The sequence below is a fragment of the Thalia democratica genome, chromosome 5 (genome assembly GCF_965202585.1).
Source record: "Thalia democratica chromosome 5, ktThaDemo2.hap1.1, whole genome shotgun sequence".
NCBI lineage: Eukaryota > Metazoa > Chordata > Thaliacea > Salpida > Salpidae > Thalia > Thalia democratica.
This window is the reverse complement of record NC_139169.1, coordinates 52,709,968-52,725,720: the sequence shown is the minus strand read 5'-3', so window position 1 is coordinate 52,725,720 and position 15,753 is coordinate 52,709,968. Positions and strand designations below refer to the sequence as shown.

The 15,753-nt window shown below is 24.5% G+C and overlaps 1 protein-coding gene across 6 annotated transcripts in view; it reads left to right on the top strand.

Moving 5' to 3' along the window:
* Positions 1–5,841: 5,841 nt before the first annotated feature.
* The window catches only part of LOC145835925 (magnesium transporter NIPA2-like), a 45,501-nt gene continuing 35,589 nt past the window's right edge, over positions 5,842–15,753 (top strand). For 2 of the 6 annotated variants that reach the window (XM_082943684.1, XM_082943685.1), the window contains exons 1-2: positions 6,020–6,125; positions 12,378–12,444. In XM_082943684.1, coding sequence (XP_082799810.1) covers positions 6,104–6,125; positions 12,378–12,444 — 89 coding nt within the window. In that variant the 5' untranslated portion in view covers positions 6,020–6,103. Of the gene's footprint in view, positions 5,935–6,019; positions 6,126–10,891; positions 10,957–12,123; positions 12,239–12,377; positions 12,445–15,753 lie in introns of those variants that run through there. The other 4 variants (XM_082943686.1, XM_082943688.1, XM_082943687.1 and 1 more) reach the window with 4 other exon arrangements.

Here is a 15,753-nt window from a genome sequence, read left to right as displayed (position 1 = left end):
TTTTGTGCTCCGTAAACCGTTAAACCAGCCATAAAATCTCGGGGTGTTTTGCAAAACGTGAACTTCCTTTAAATATACACCAGTTTTAACTATTTCACTAAGCATCACTGATCACAAAATATGCAGCTAATTACTATTTTTCAATGTTTAACTCAAACTAATTAAAGACAATATGTAAGCTTATAAGTCAATTGAGCAACAACAAAAAAAGTAGTTAATAATAGATCGTTATTTTTCGAACTAACTAAAGAATGTATGTAAACAAAAAATAAATAAGTTACTAAATTTAAGAATATAAAAACCATTAGAAAATTTAAATATTTATTTTAAATTTTTAATTGAATGACGATTATGTATAGTGTATACGTCTTACAAAGTATTTATTTTACTGTATTTTCTATTTATTTTTTCTATGGTGTTTTGAATAAAATTTTAATTTATTATAAATTATGGAAGGAGTTACTGTAAATCAGGTAATCTTTTTTTTTGTTAGTTTTTAAAATGAAGTTCAAATTAAAACACTTTAATTTGATTTCGTTAAAAACTTAATTCGTTTATAAATAATATTTTTAATTATTTATGATATTTCTATTTGGTAAACAAGAACAACCGAATCTTTATTAAATTTGTAAATAGTTACTCGAATGATTATAAAATAACTCAAATTAATTTATTTGAAAATTTTATACGTTTAATTATTCACGATGATTTGTAAAGTAGATATTATTTATAAGAAAATTTGTGTTAGATAGTAAATTTTTATTTTATATTTTTCAGTGTTTAGTTAACTGAAAATTACCTGACTAGAAAAAGTATTTATCTAGTTATACACTTAAAATTAATATTTCAACAAAAAAACTCCTAAGCACAAGTATTTAAAATAATATGTTATTTTCTAAATTTATTTTTAGATTTAGTATTTATAAGGCTAGGTACAAAAATCTGTTCAGACTTTAGTAGTTTTTAATTGAATTGTATGTTATAGGAAATGTTTCTCATAATAGTAAAAGCCTTACCTTATTTAATCGGAAATAATGAAAATTAGGTTCTTATAATTAATTAATACATATAATAAGTAGTTGATTAAATTCTACAAACTTTTTTATCTTGAGCAAACTAAAAGTATTTAATACATACTACCAAGTTCTAGTACTATAAAGACTACACATAGGTTAATTTTGATAAATACAATCTTACGAAAAATTAAATATTATGTTTTAGTTTGTTACATCAATGAAGTTGCATTTAACAGAACTTAAACTATTTTTTCTGTGTCTTATATTAAACCTTATTTACTTATATACAAATAATTAAACATTTAACCCAAAAGAATAATCAAGTGTATAGCTTTATTCAAATAGTATGTTAAGTAAAAAAAATAAACTGCACTTTATTTGTCGTCAATCAAACATAAAATTTATTTTAAGCTTTTATGTTTACTAAAAATTTTCTTAATTTGTAGATGTTTACGTTAAATGACAATAAAATACACTCAATGTAAACATGTAATAAAATACACTTAATGTCTTTACACTTGTATTTATTTAAATATTAGCAGTAATTCATATGGAGAAAAGTCCGCTCTGCAGCGTATACCCCTTACAATTAACTTCCCTAACTAATTATACCAATCTCAGCAACCAGTTTTTATTGGTGAGCAACTTATGGTGAACTTATTATTTGAAAAATGACTTAAATGCGAAAGATAATAGTATAAAATAAGAATCTAGATGAAAACAGAAATTATTTGAAGACTTTAACTAGTTTTGATAGTATATCTTATTAACAAACAACAAAAATTCATTTATCACATATTTCTTGAAATAATAGCTGGGTATGATATGAAGTATAACCGCAATAAATAATTTTGTTATAAAAAAGCAAAAGGTATTAAATATATATTCGAAAATTGGTTTTCCGTAGAGGTCACGATGACCCAGTGGTCTCAAGCGTCTGACAACAGCACAACACAGTTCTTTTTCAACCGTTACTGGATTCGAAACGGGGCAGTTGATCGCTTTTTACCATAGTTTTCTCAAAAATATTGAGTTTTTTATTTTTATTTATGGCTACAATATATTTTTGACTGTGTGTTTCAAACTGTATGACTAGTTAAGAATATTTTTTTTACTTGATTAAAAAACTATTTTCAACACATCAATTAGTATCAACCACAGATAATGGGCACTAAAAATAATAAGCTCAAAAAGGTTCTTTATATTTAAAAAGCAAAAAAAAAAAAAGACTACTACATTGTAAAAAAAAATTCTTGTACAGTTTTTGAACGATAGTTCTTTCAACTTTTTTTCTCAAACCAATATAACCATCTATTTTTATTTCAGGGTTACAAAGCATCGGTGATTGTGTGTTTTTAACTTTATGACTGTTGAACAAAGTTTAACCTTTTGGGAATAAGTAAGTATTTCATAAATTTAGTGACATAAGTTTTTTTTCCAATCTATGAGGTAACATTTAAATTTATTTTTTCTACATTACTTTTAATAGTTAAGATATTTCAACTTTAGAGTTGTTTTTCAACATTGTTTGTTTTGGTTGTTATTACTGTAATTCTACAACAATATTTTTTTGTGCTCAGTAAACCATTAAACATGCTATAAAAACTAGTGCATATTTAAAGGAAAAAAGCTCACGAAAAACTGGGGATGGCTTGGCGTTTAGCAAACAGATCGTTCGCTCTACTGAGCACAAAAAATAGCTTTTTTTAAGAGAGTGTTCAACGTTTAAAGCGTGTTATTTAAAATGAAAGTTCATGATCGTAAATAGTTAAATAGTGATGAAACCAATGCGAATTGTAAATAATAAATATAAGTATCAGTTTTAAACGAGCATATTTTCAAGTGTTTTTTACTGTAAACTTACACTATACTTTATCTAACTTTCACTATTTGTAAAAAATAGTTATGATGTTTTTAAGATTAAAGTACCTAAACAAATATTATTTTATTTAAAAATTACATGTAAAAACCGATCTAACCTATTCAAAAAATAATTTATATATAGATTAAATATTAAGATAAAATGGTTGTTGTTTAATAAAACTTATAATAGTGATTTAAAAGTTTTTAACTAAAACTTTTATGATTATTGTTTATTTAATGTAAAATAAAATTACACGATATTGAAGTATTTTTAATAAAGGCATAAATTAAAGTATAATTTTTTTAAAGTTAATTTAATTACGCAAAGGGATGTTTTTAACATATATTAATTGTTTCTATTTTAAATATAAACTAATAAAAAGTAGCATTTACTTATTTTAAGTATAATAATGAATTGTATATTGAAAAGAATTTAGACTTTAAGATATAAAAATGATTGAAAATGGTAAACGAATATACTTTTTCTCTTAAAACAAAAAAGAAACAAAACGTAAAAACAAATTTATAAATTAAAAGGTTTGAATTTGATCAATTTTAAATAAAAATTAACATAAATAAAATTATGTTTAACATAAAAACAAAATATGTTTTTAAACGTAATAACTAGAACTTATTTTTAGTAGTTATAAGTAATAACTTTAAAGGTTTCAATTAAATTTTTTCAAAAGTTAGTCTTTAACTTAAGATAAACCTAAAAAAAACGTTTAAAAGTCTTTAGTGTAACCCTTTTGTACATATTTAACATTAGTAATTGGTCGAGGCATGGCTTTATAAAGCAATTTAAGTAGAAAATATGAGAAAATATGTACTTTTAAGGTTTAATAGACACCAAAACAAAGTTATAGCATCCAAAATTCTAAAATATTGTTTCAGTACATAAATTAGACAGACAGTTTTAATCTTTAGTTAACAGTTTTAATAAAAGAATAAACTATTATACTTTTTAGTAACAAAAAACATAAACACGCTTATGATACCTCTTATGTAGAAGTTTTTAGCACAAAAATTACAAAAAATAATAAAAAATTAGTTTAAGATAGTATAGTATATAACCTTACAATAAATAAACTAATTAACAGAAACAAAAACATACTCAAAGCGTCTTTAAAGTTATTTTAAACAAAGTTTTAAGAAAAAAAATCAATTACTGTACTTAACAAAGAAAATAACTTTTCATAAAAATTTATACGTACAACCCTTATTGACAACAATTCAGATAGTTTAATAATCCGTTCAGCAGTTAAACTTAGTAACAGTTTTTATAGGTAATATATCTTCCTATGACAATAAACAATTTAAAATGGTTTGGTAAGTAGTTATAAAAAAGATAATCTTACAAAATGCAAACTTTTTGGTAAAAATAAACACAAAAAACTTTTAAAACGTTTGAAGTAGAGGTTTTTTTCACATAAATTAGAAAACTAGTTAAAAAATGTAAGTTTAGCATGTTTATTAAAAAAATTTACAATAAATAAACTTTTAGGCTTAAACAACTACAAAAGAACATTCAAAACGACTTTAATGTTCTTGTAAGCAATATATTTTAAAAATAAATAAGTTTGTATCTTATGTTTGTTTTATGATTCCATTTTTATTTTTTGTTATGTCAGCAAACTAGACATTTACTTCATTGTTTTAGCATATATTTCTTGAACTTACATCTAAGAATATAATTGCACAGCAGAAATTTGTGAAAAAATTCTAAAGTTGTAAAAAATATAAAAGCTAAATATGAAAATTGAACATGCCCCGATGGCCGAGCGGTTGAGGCGCAAGGCTTTTAATCAGTTTAATCTCATTTGTGTTGGTTTAAAACTCAGCAGGACCATATCTTTCATCATTATTTGGTGATCTGCTGGGCCCACATCTGCTAGTACTCACCTTTTGAATCAAAAAGTTTTTAGTCTAAATTTTTGTTTCCTTAAAATTTGTTTTTTTTTAAAGTCAGTAAAGGAATCAAATTAGCTCTGGTGATATAAAACAGGGCTAATTGAAATACCTTACTGAAATTTATAATTCACAAAAAATAGATATCTTCCATCTCTTTAAAGCAATATACTTCAAATGATTTCATAAAGGCAGTTTAAATTGTAAGTGCAAAGAAAGAAACAAACTGTTACTAGGGCTATTATAGGGAGGGGTCAATTAATTTAGTAAAGAAAATTTAACACTAGTTGTTAAATAAAAACCCAAGTGCTTCCTATAAGTCTGTTGGAATAAATACAAAAATTTGAAACTTTGGCAGAACAAAGTTTATATAAAACTGTTAAACTAATCACTATCAATAACTAAAGTTTTTTACAATAAAAAAACGTTTATGGTATATACCTTAAGCTTTTATATGTTATATATTAACTATATATAATCTGGGATATATATTAACTTAATATCATTATAAATAATGAGAATTTCAAGTAAACAAATGGACTTAAAATACTATAATATTCACACTATTATCACATTCTTAGATTAGGCTAACATCAATTTTATTTATCTATGTGCTCTTAACTGTGTCACTATTACTACTGTTTATAACTTGAATTATTATAAGGTGTTATTGTTTCACTCAAAAAAAAATTTATGTTGTGTTTTACTGTTTAGCTGTTAGCATCAGTTTATACGGTTGAATGATTTTACTTCATAAAAAAAAGCTTTCTTTTGTGCTCAGTAGAAACTCTGTTTGCTAAACCCCAAGCCACCCAAAAACTGGTGCATATCTAAAGAAAAAAATTTAATGTATAAACGGGTGCATATTTAAAATAGATGAGTTCATGTTTGTTTTGGCAAGCAGGATTTTTTAAATTAAATTCATGATTTAAATTAAGTTTTGGAAATTTACTACAATTTTTTTATCAATTTGTGGTAAAAAAACATCAGTCTTAAACTTTATAGTGTTAACTTAATAACTAATATATCTACTAATCTCTAAAAGAAGATAAGTTTAGAATTGTTTAAACATATTAAAATTGATTCGATTTACACATGCTGATTCCTGATTAGAAGGGAAAAATTTATATTTATATAATATACTTTAGTTAGTGTCTTTATACTAAAACTCCAAAATATAAAAATGCATGAAATTTTATATCACATTAGACTTTATTTTTGACAATAACATTTAAATTTCAATCACTATTAAAAAAAATGTTCAGGTATGTTAGTTTTAATGTAGCTTAGTAAAACTTGAATACAGAAAGAAAAGAATGCCATCTTCAACAATAAATGGTAACTTAAAAAGCTGCTTTTAGCTTAGAAAGTTTAAATTAATTTGCTAGCAAGTAGTTTTTATTTTAGGTACACATTCAGCTTTTATGCATGGTTTGAAAGATAATTAACAAATTTTGAAATTTAATTATTTTTTCCGTATTTCATGCTATAATGAGAGTATATTGAGGAATTTGACAATTTAGGCTAAAAAAACCTGGAAAAATCTAAATAAAATCTTGATTTTTGAAGTAAAACAGAGTTGCCAAAAAACTTTGAAACATGGAATTTGACAATTTATGATAATAAACTTTAAAAAACCTGGAATTTGAGAATTTTGACTAAAACCCTGGAATTTTGAACAAAAATCACTATAAAACCTGCAATTTTAACAATTATAATATAATATTGTAACTTGTTTTGAGTCAAACAGTTTAAATTTCTCAACTTAAATGTCTTGATTTTTATCTATGTTTTGTTTTAACATTTTATTACTAACAAAACAATGTTTTACTCCGATATTTGCATATATGAGTGAAACATTGTTTTGTTAGTAAAAAACTGTTACAATAACTAATAGACAATTTTTATATCTTAAATAGTAAAATTTAGATTTGACACAAAAAATCTATCATATAGATAAAATTATTTTGTCATCATAAAAAAAAATTCAATAAAAAACACATATACAGTAGCTTTTAAATGATTTTATAATTTTTAGCACAATTTTTTACCTTAAACTTAACTTTAAACTAAAAATAGACCCAAAAATGTGTACTTTACAAATATTAAGGAAATTTTGAATACCTGTTTATAAGATTAATTTTAAGATATAATGTAATAAGGCATTAACAAGCAATAAATCATAAACATTATTAACAATAAGGCGTTCTAGAAATCTAAACAATCAGGGCCATTGAAAAATAAAACCACTGTCTTTGTACCCAAATTAGCTTCAATGCTTATAAACTATGAATAGTTATGTATTAGTATGTTTCACCAATTTCAGTTTTAAATTGATATTTATGTTTTGTATTGAAATAATGCATTAAGGGCATAGGTGAGGGTCCACCTTGATTTTTTCAAGTTGATCTTAATTTGTAGAGTTTTATATGAGCTATCAGAAATTTTTGACTGCTTGAAAAAATTCCAAGTTATTTTTGAGATATGAACAATCAAAGTTGGTGACTTCAAAATGTTCCTAATGGAAGGCAAAAACTGATTACACATAAAAAGATTATTTCATCAAAAATCTATCTCCTCCTTTATTTTATAAGCAATCTTCTTCAAATTTTTACAGAAAGTCTATTATCAAATTAAAAAAAAATTGAACGCAGGAATTTCTTCAATAATAAAAAATATTAAAAATTAAGAATAATTTTTTTTTTTTCTAAAATTTTAATTTTTTTTATAGTTTTCAAGTCCCAACATTCAAAATATTTTAAACTATAAAAGGAACATTTCCTTAAATTTTGAGGTCTTTAGCTCAAAAAATGAAGAAGAAGATAGATTTTTAGTAATTTTTTAAACTTCTGAGAAAATTGACTCCTAAATTTTTGTGGTCCATACGTTTGTATTGGAAAGTTTTCTTTTAAATTACAGTATCTCAAAAGTTAAACAAGATTTTTTTATTCTATAAAAACTGTCTTGTAGTTTGTACTTCAAGCTTTCATATAAGATCCAATATTATTTTTAGTTAAAAAAATGTTGGACCTCCTATGCCTTTAATGAAATTTTTTTAATAAAAACTTCACTGTTGCAACACACTCAGGGTACTCTTGGAAACTCAGGAAATTTTGAAATTCTATAAAATCCCAGGGAGACTTCTGCTAACTCAGGATATTTTCACTTTTATTTAAAACTCAGGATGACTCTAGGCAGTTGTATTTTAGTACAAAAATCTCTAGGAAGTTTTTTTAGATCTAGAATGAGATTAAGTTGATTCAGTGTCATTATTTTATGGTATTATATACCCAATTTTGTTCAAAACACAATATTTATTGATTTTCAAATTCTTTTTTTAATGTCTTTTTAAGCCTTGCAGCTAGCTCTACACTATTCTTAGAAATAACATTGTACATGATGAAATTAGTTTTTATCATGAATTGGTTTGTATTAAACAGAAACAGTTTAGACACATAAAATTTTAACTACTGTGCATTATTAAGTTATAATATACTTTATAATTTTAGTTACTTATATAGTTAAAACTTAGAAATACTTTTTTTCAGTAATAACTATAAAATTAGTATAGACTAGCGTTGTCTAATCTTTGAAACGAGAAGTTTTTATAAGTTTAGTGAACATCTAATGTAGAAGTATACGAATACAAACTTCCTTTTAATTAAATGAACATTAGGTATAAGTAGTTTAGCCAGAAGCAAGTTTTTTTTTAATGAGTTTGAAAAAACTCAGGGTGACTCAAGAGTCAGTTTTTGGTCTTTCAGGTAAGTTTTTTACTCAATGAGTGGCAACCCTGCAAATTAATATTAAAAAAAAAAAATTTGTTCATTTATTTACATAGGTTTTTTAGATATATTTGCATATTAAAAAGCGGTTTTTTATTTGATTAAGCTTTAATAACCAAATCAAGTTAATGCTTGCTAATATTACCTAAATAGCATCTCTTTATAATAAGTAATGTTCAAAAGTCTTTACAATTTATTACTTAATCAAATATACAAATTAAATACACTATATGCAATATATACATATAATACTTAACTAAATAATTCTTAGCTTAACAACAAATCAGTATTGACTTTGGCAATCACCATTCTACTAAAAACAACTTGTCTTGAAAAGAGTCATGTTTAAACAATATAAAATTAATCGTTTTTACATTTCTCTTCTCGTATATAATTAAGAAAGCAGTAAAGCATGTGCCATTGCTACAAATATATTAAATTAAAGTAACATTCTCACAATAATTTCCAATATTATACTTTGTAAAATATATTGTTTTAAGATAAACTAAATTTTTTAGTAATTTGTGACCATTAGCAGCTTTTAATTAAAATAAAATTTAATTATTACACCAACTTTTATTTTTCATTGATTTACACCTTAATGAGTTGTTTTTACAGGAAAACAGTTGTGTAAAAAACACTAAAAGAAAATCATAGTATATTTGGTCTCTTATTTTTCAAGTGTTTAGCACATTTATCTCATTTTATCAATTTATTAATGTAATGATTAATGTATTGATAATCATTACATTTATTGATTTTTTAATCAACAACTAATATAGCTGATTAAAATGTTTTAGAAAAATTTTATGTTACAAAGTAAGATAATTCTATATACTTGTAGTAGGTTGCTGAGCTTTTTTAAGTACTCTTTTTAGTACTCTTTTTTTAGTATGCATTTTGCTTGTGTTATATGCATTTTAGTATGAATTTATGTTTTTATTGGTTTTTATTTTGTGTTCACGCAAATATGTGTTAACTGTGTTCTAAACCCTTTTTATACTTGATGAAAATTATTTGATTTTGTTTTTAAAAATATACGGAAGGCTGTAGGGGTCAGACATTTTTCAATGAAAGCAAGTTAATTCAGTATTAACTATACGTCAGTTTAAGTAGATTTAAATAATAAGTTAATTTTTGATATTTTACAATTTTTGTAGATAGTTTTGAATACCTTTGTATTGCATTTTTTATCTTTCAAGTTGTTTGATATTTAAAAATCTCAAAAAATATAATTATTCTTTTGAAATCATTGTTAGACCTTAAATCTTCAGTAAATGTTCCTTATTATTAAAAAAAAAAACTGTTAAAAATAAAATAAAAACCAAAAAAAAGTTGAGTAGTATTTTTACTGATTTGAAAAATTAAATAAAAAGTATTTTTTAATTTTTTAGTTTGTGCTTTCCATAACAAACCTATGAAAATCCCAAAATCTTTTATATCTCAAAAGTAACTTAGAATAGAAATAATTAAGGGCATAGAGATGGTAAAAAACGTTTTTCACAATTCAATTTTATTTTATATAGTTTTTACTAAGCTATAAGATGTTTTTTACAGATTTTAAAAGTTCATAATAATTTTTGAGATATAGCTGGTCAAAGTTGGAGGCTACAATAGGTTCCCTATGGGAGGCGTAAACTTAAACCGCAAAAATAGACTATTTCACCAAAAACTATCTTCTCCTGCGTTTTTTAAGATAACTACCTCAAAATTTCAGAAAGTGTTCCTTGATATATTTAGATAGTTTCTTAAAGTGTAAAACAGTTTTTTTTTGTGTTTTTGGTGTAAAATTTTAATTTTCTAGTTTTTTTAAATTTTATTCCAACACAATAATCTAAATATTGCAAGGAACATTTCCTGAAAATTTGAGGTAGTTATCTCAAAAAACGTAGGAGGAGATAGATTTTTAGTGATTTCAAGTTATTTGTTGTTTTAGTTTGAGCCTCCCATAAGGAACTTATTGTTGCCTCTGACTTTGACCAGCTATATCTCAAAAACTATTTTGAATTTTTTAAATATTGGAAAAACATATAGTAGCTTTGTAAAATCTATATAAAATAAGATCAAATTGGCCCTCCCCTATGCCCTTAAACCAGTGGTTCTCAACCTTTTTGATGCCCCGCACCCCTAAAGTCTCTTGATTTGATTTCGCACCCCTAACACTATATGCTATAATTATTTATTAGTAATTTGACTATAAAATCATTTATTTCTTCAATTAATAATTTTTATTTTAATATTTATCATAGTGTACTAAATTAACAAAAATATAATACATAACAAACTATATTCGAACAAGTTTTATCTTTTTTTTATAAGGTAAAAAACATCTCTAGAACTCACTCTTCCCTCTGCAACGATAAACGTTTTCTGAACTCAAGCAAGTGAGTTTGGAGCTCATCACTTGTAATTGTACCTGCTTATTTTTAAACTAACCTAAAACTTAAATAACTTTTCAATTAAACGAAAACAAACAAATCTATCTTTCTAAAAAACATTTTTTTTTCAATTAACATTAACAAAAAACTAAACCAATCTTATATATCTAATAAAAAAATTATAAATGACACGTCGTTATACTCACATGGTATTTAACAAAATATTAAAATTCTATTCATGCAATATTATTTTGAAAAGATTAAGAACTTAATTTTAAATCTACTCTAAAGTTAATGACTTTTTTGTTTATGTTTATTGCACAAAACTTTCTGAAAACGTGGTATTGTGTTGCTGATGGCAATTCGTATGTCTGCCTGTGCATTCAAGCAGTTTCTTGGTTTAGTTTTTATTGGCAAAAGATTACTAAATCCAGACTCACACAAGTAAGTCGTCGCGAATGGAATAAGAGTACTAAGTGCTTTTTCACCAAGTTTTGGAAACATATTCATTGAACAACACCAATATTGTTCATGAGTTTTGCTTTTAAACTGCATTTTGAGAAAACGGTTCATGCATAATTCAATAAGTTCATCTTTTAACGATTCATCATTAGACATGTGATTCAAATTAAAAAAATTTGGATTTAATATCCATTCTTCAGAAATTTCCAGTTCTCCTTTTTTAAAATATCCGTCAAATGACTTGGATAGTATTTCCAAATGGTTCATAATTTCTGCACGCACACTTGGTACTAAACACTCATCTTCATCAGTCACTTCTTCGAGTAATGGAAGTTTGATAAATTGCCTCTTTCAACTCGTCGACACCAGAGATTTAACTTTTTTTAAATTAAATTAATTTATTCAGAAAATTAGCGCTAACTTCTTTTTATAACAAAATGTATTTTTTAATTTTATAAACTTTATCAGAGAGTGAAAATCTCCTTATTTATCATACAAAAATTAAAAGCCATCTCGCACCCCCTGGAATATTGCCTCGCACCCCCAAGGGGTGCGAGCACCCCTGGTTGGGAACCCCTGCCTTAAACGATAAAAAGCAACTAGTAGCACTTTGTTTTATATAAATAATACTATAAAAAATAGCACTCTAATGGCTGTAAAGTAACTTTAAAGTACTTACTTACATACAATTAAGAACAATTTTTTGTTTACAGCTTATATATAATGTGCAGTATATAAATTAATTTCATTTTTTAGAATCAATCACTCTTTTTTGGTGTTTTATATAAGTAGAGAACTACTTTTCTGAGCTAAGATGTATGTAAAAGTTTGTATTGCATATATTTCAATGTTACAATTTATTTTAATTTAAAAATTAAGTAGTGAGTTAATTTTTTTACAAATTTTAAACACAAATAATAGCGTAATTTTTTCTGGTTTTTTGTAACCATCAACATTTTTAACAGCATCAACAGTAGACTCACTTAGCACTACTGTCAATATGTCAAACAACAGTAATACACAACATGCAAAGTTAGTTATTTATAATAAACTTGTAGTATGTATAAAAGAAACTTAAAAAATACAGATTGAGAAGATATATTTTTGATTATTAGTATTTTTTTTATACTGACTATTAGATTTAAAAATTAAAATAGCTTAACCTGTTTGTGCAACACATTTTGAAGAATTTAGTCTATATCAGAGTTTCCCTAAATCATCAATTAAATCACCCCTTGATTGAAGACTATTTCAGCTGAATTTTGCAAATGTAATTATATATGTTTAAGATTTTTTGTAATGACCCTAGAAGTCATGTTTTTTAAACTACATATTTTGAATACACAGTGCAAAGCAAAAAAAAAAAAAGATTTATTTATCTAGTATGTTAGTGACTGGAGGAGTGTTTAGATTTTTTTTAGTGAAGTAGCAAATATTTTCGTTTTTTTATATTTGAGTTTTTCTATAATAGCTTTTAACAAAACACTTATATTTAAGTGTTTACTAACATGCCATAGCATTTGTATTTGAAAGATAATAGAGGTATGTTTCTACAAATTTAATATTAAATGAAATTTATTGTTTTCATTTATACTTTCTAACAATGGTTTTGCTTTAAAACAAGCTGTTGTTGAACCTTTTTAGCTTCTTTATCTAGTATAGTTTTTCGTATACTTATAAGGTTTCTATCTGATTTGACTAAATATTCCATTTTAAAAATTAATATCTGTGCAATGAATATAAACTAACTACCTGAGCATTAGGGTGCATCTGTTGCCCCTCAAAAATAAATTTTTAGAATTTCGCTTCGTCTGTTTTTTGTAGGAGGGTAATCACATAAATAGACAACACAAAAAAAAAATTAGCTTCCTAGCTTTAAGCCTGTTGGAGTTAATTACTTTTGAAAATTTTGCTTTATATTGGAATATTTAGAAAAGGTCAATTTAAATTTTTCTTTTTACTTTTATTTTAAATTTTGCTATTCAATAACTTTTAGAATATTTTAGAAATAACTTTTAGAAGCATTTTAAAACATATATTCATATATTTATTGCTTTAAATAATAAACAATAACCACAATCATTAGTGGAGAACTGAATATTTTTATTAAATTCAAAAGTAAAACAAATCACAACATTTTATCTCTTGAATTATTCATAGTTCTGAAATTTAGTACTTGAATCATTGATTTACATCATCAATCTTTAAGAAAAAAAAAGTACTGATATTTCTTTCTTAAGAGCTATAATTTAAAATTCTTTAAAACTAAAATAAGTTTTGTTAATGAAAACATTTAGTTAATATCAAAAAAAATATAATAGATTATATAAAAATTATATAAAAATATTATAGAAAAAATAATGGTTTCCATATAAAACTTGGTAGAAAATTATATCTTTATAAAACTGTTTTTAGTTAAATTCTTAAAAAAGAAAATTTAGATGTCACTATATCAATGTTGTGGATGAGTAGTTAAAACACATGTTGGGTGGTTAGTGAACTATAGAGTCAAAATTAAAAAAAAAAGACTTAAAATTTCATAAAAGAGTTGTTTGAATCTGCTTTAATGTAACTTATCTTTAAATGGCTTTTCTATTTATTTAAAATTAATAAAAACTTTGTGTACATAGAGTATTAAGTACAAGAGTAGTTTCTAGTTGAAAAACAGTGCATATACTTCTTTTATATACTTATGCTAAGCATTTTTTATTGAGAACATCTGATTATTATTAGTGCAACAGCAAAATATGAAGCTTAAGTTTAGATATTATGAATTTAGCTTTCATTATTTAAAAATTTATTAAAATTTAATGAGCAATTCTATTAACATATGTAAAGTTTCTGGTCAAGCAACGTTTTTGTTGAATCAGGGTTTGTGCGCGTCAGGCTAAGTCAGGCTAAATCAGTTTTTTTGAAAAAAGTTGAAAAACGTCAGGCTAAATCAGTTTTTGTGTTTAAAAATTTGAGAATCTCAGTTTTTGTCAGTTCAAATGCATGAAATTTTTAAATTAAGATCAAATTGAGATGTGAATTTATTTCTAAATAAAGATTTAGTTATTAAAGACAAAATCAGTCAGTATTTGTAAAAATAAGTGCTTAAAACCTTTTGTTGAATTTGTAAAATAATTTTAAGAATCTTCATTATTTTGTTTTTAGTAGATTATATACGTCATAATTATAAAAATTCATAAAAAAGTACAGTTTAAACATTACAGTTTAGTTCAACAACTTGACTGTTTGTTTGAATTTGTTTACATGAGCTTTGTTTTTCAGAGCTTAGTTGGTTAAACTGTTTTAATTTCTAATATAAAGGCTTTATACCAAATACTTTATAGATTAATACTCTTAGCAGTTTGTTCATATATTTTATTTTCTGTTTATTCAAAGTTATTAGAGATATTCACAAGACTAAAAAATTACTTATGTAATATCATGGTTATTTTAATTAGTTGTTTTAAAAATTAAGATGCTTTAATGATAACATAAAGTTTTTGAGAGATGTGTTTAATTACATTTTGTTTTTCTTTTACAGACTTATTCACATTTCTGTTTTAATAAAATCTTCTGGTCCAGTCATGTAACTTATAATTGACGAATTCAAGTACTAATTGACACGAACCTTGTATATGGGTGATAAGTGGTGGATGTAACTAAGCCCCAAAATTTAATAAAGGTATGGATTCATTGAAGCAGAAATTATAATGACCAGTTAAAAATATTCAAGTTGCTGGGTAAGGGATTGATAGATGTTGAAAAATATTTCATTTATATTTTTATTTTCTTTAAAAGTAGTTTTGTGAATACTTTTATTGCGTTAATTTGCTAATTAAGACCCCCCGATACCCAAAATGCCTTCTGAAGGTGATTTTTTCTACTTTGAAAAAATGTCAGGCTAAATAGGTCTCTGTCAGGCTAAATGAAAAGGAATTTCGCGCACGAACCCTGTTGAATTTTCTAAGATTTTTTTTCAGTGTTTCTAAGGGATCTAGAAAACCAGTCTAAACACGTCCAAGGAATGCAGTATAGAAAAAAATATGTCTTTTTTTGTTTTCAGTTATTTTATGTGCCTAAAAAACTATTTAGGCACATTAGTTTTAATATCTGGTTGCTCGTATAGCATAAACAATTGGCAATATTGACAGCAAAAAAAAATTATTAGGGTTATATGACTATTTAAAAGTTTTCTTACAACTACAAACAACATTTTTAGATATCAAAAAATTGGTTGTGAGTTTAATTTATACTACTATAAAGACTAATAAAAAAAGAACACTTACAAACATTTTTGTATTTCAATCAGTCAGTATAATGTTAAAAATAGAAAACCCATCTTTAAGTATT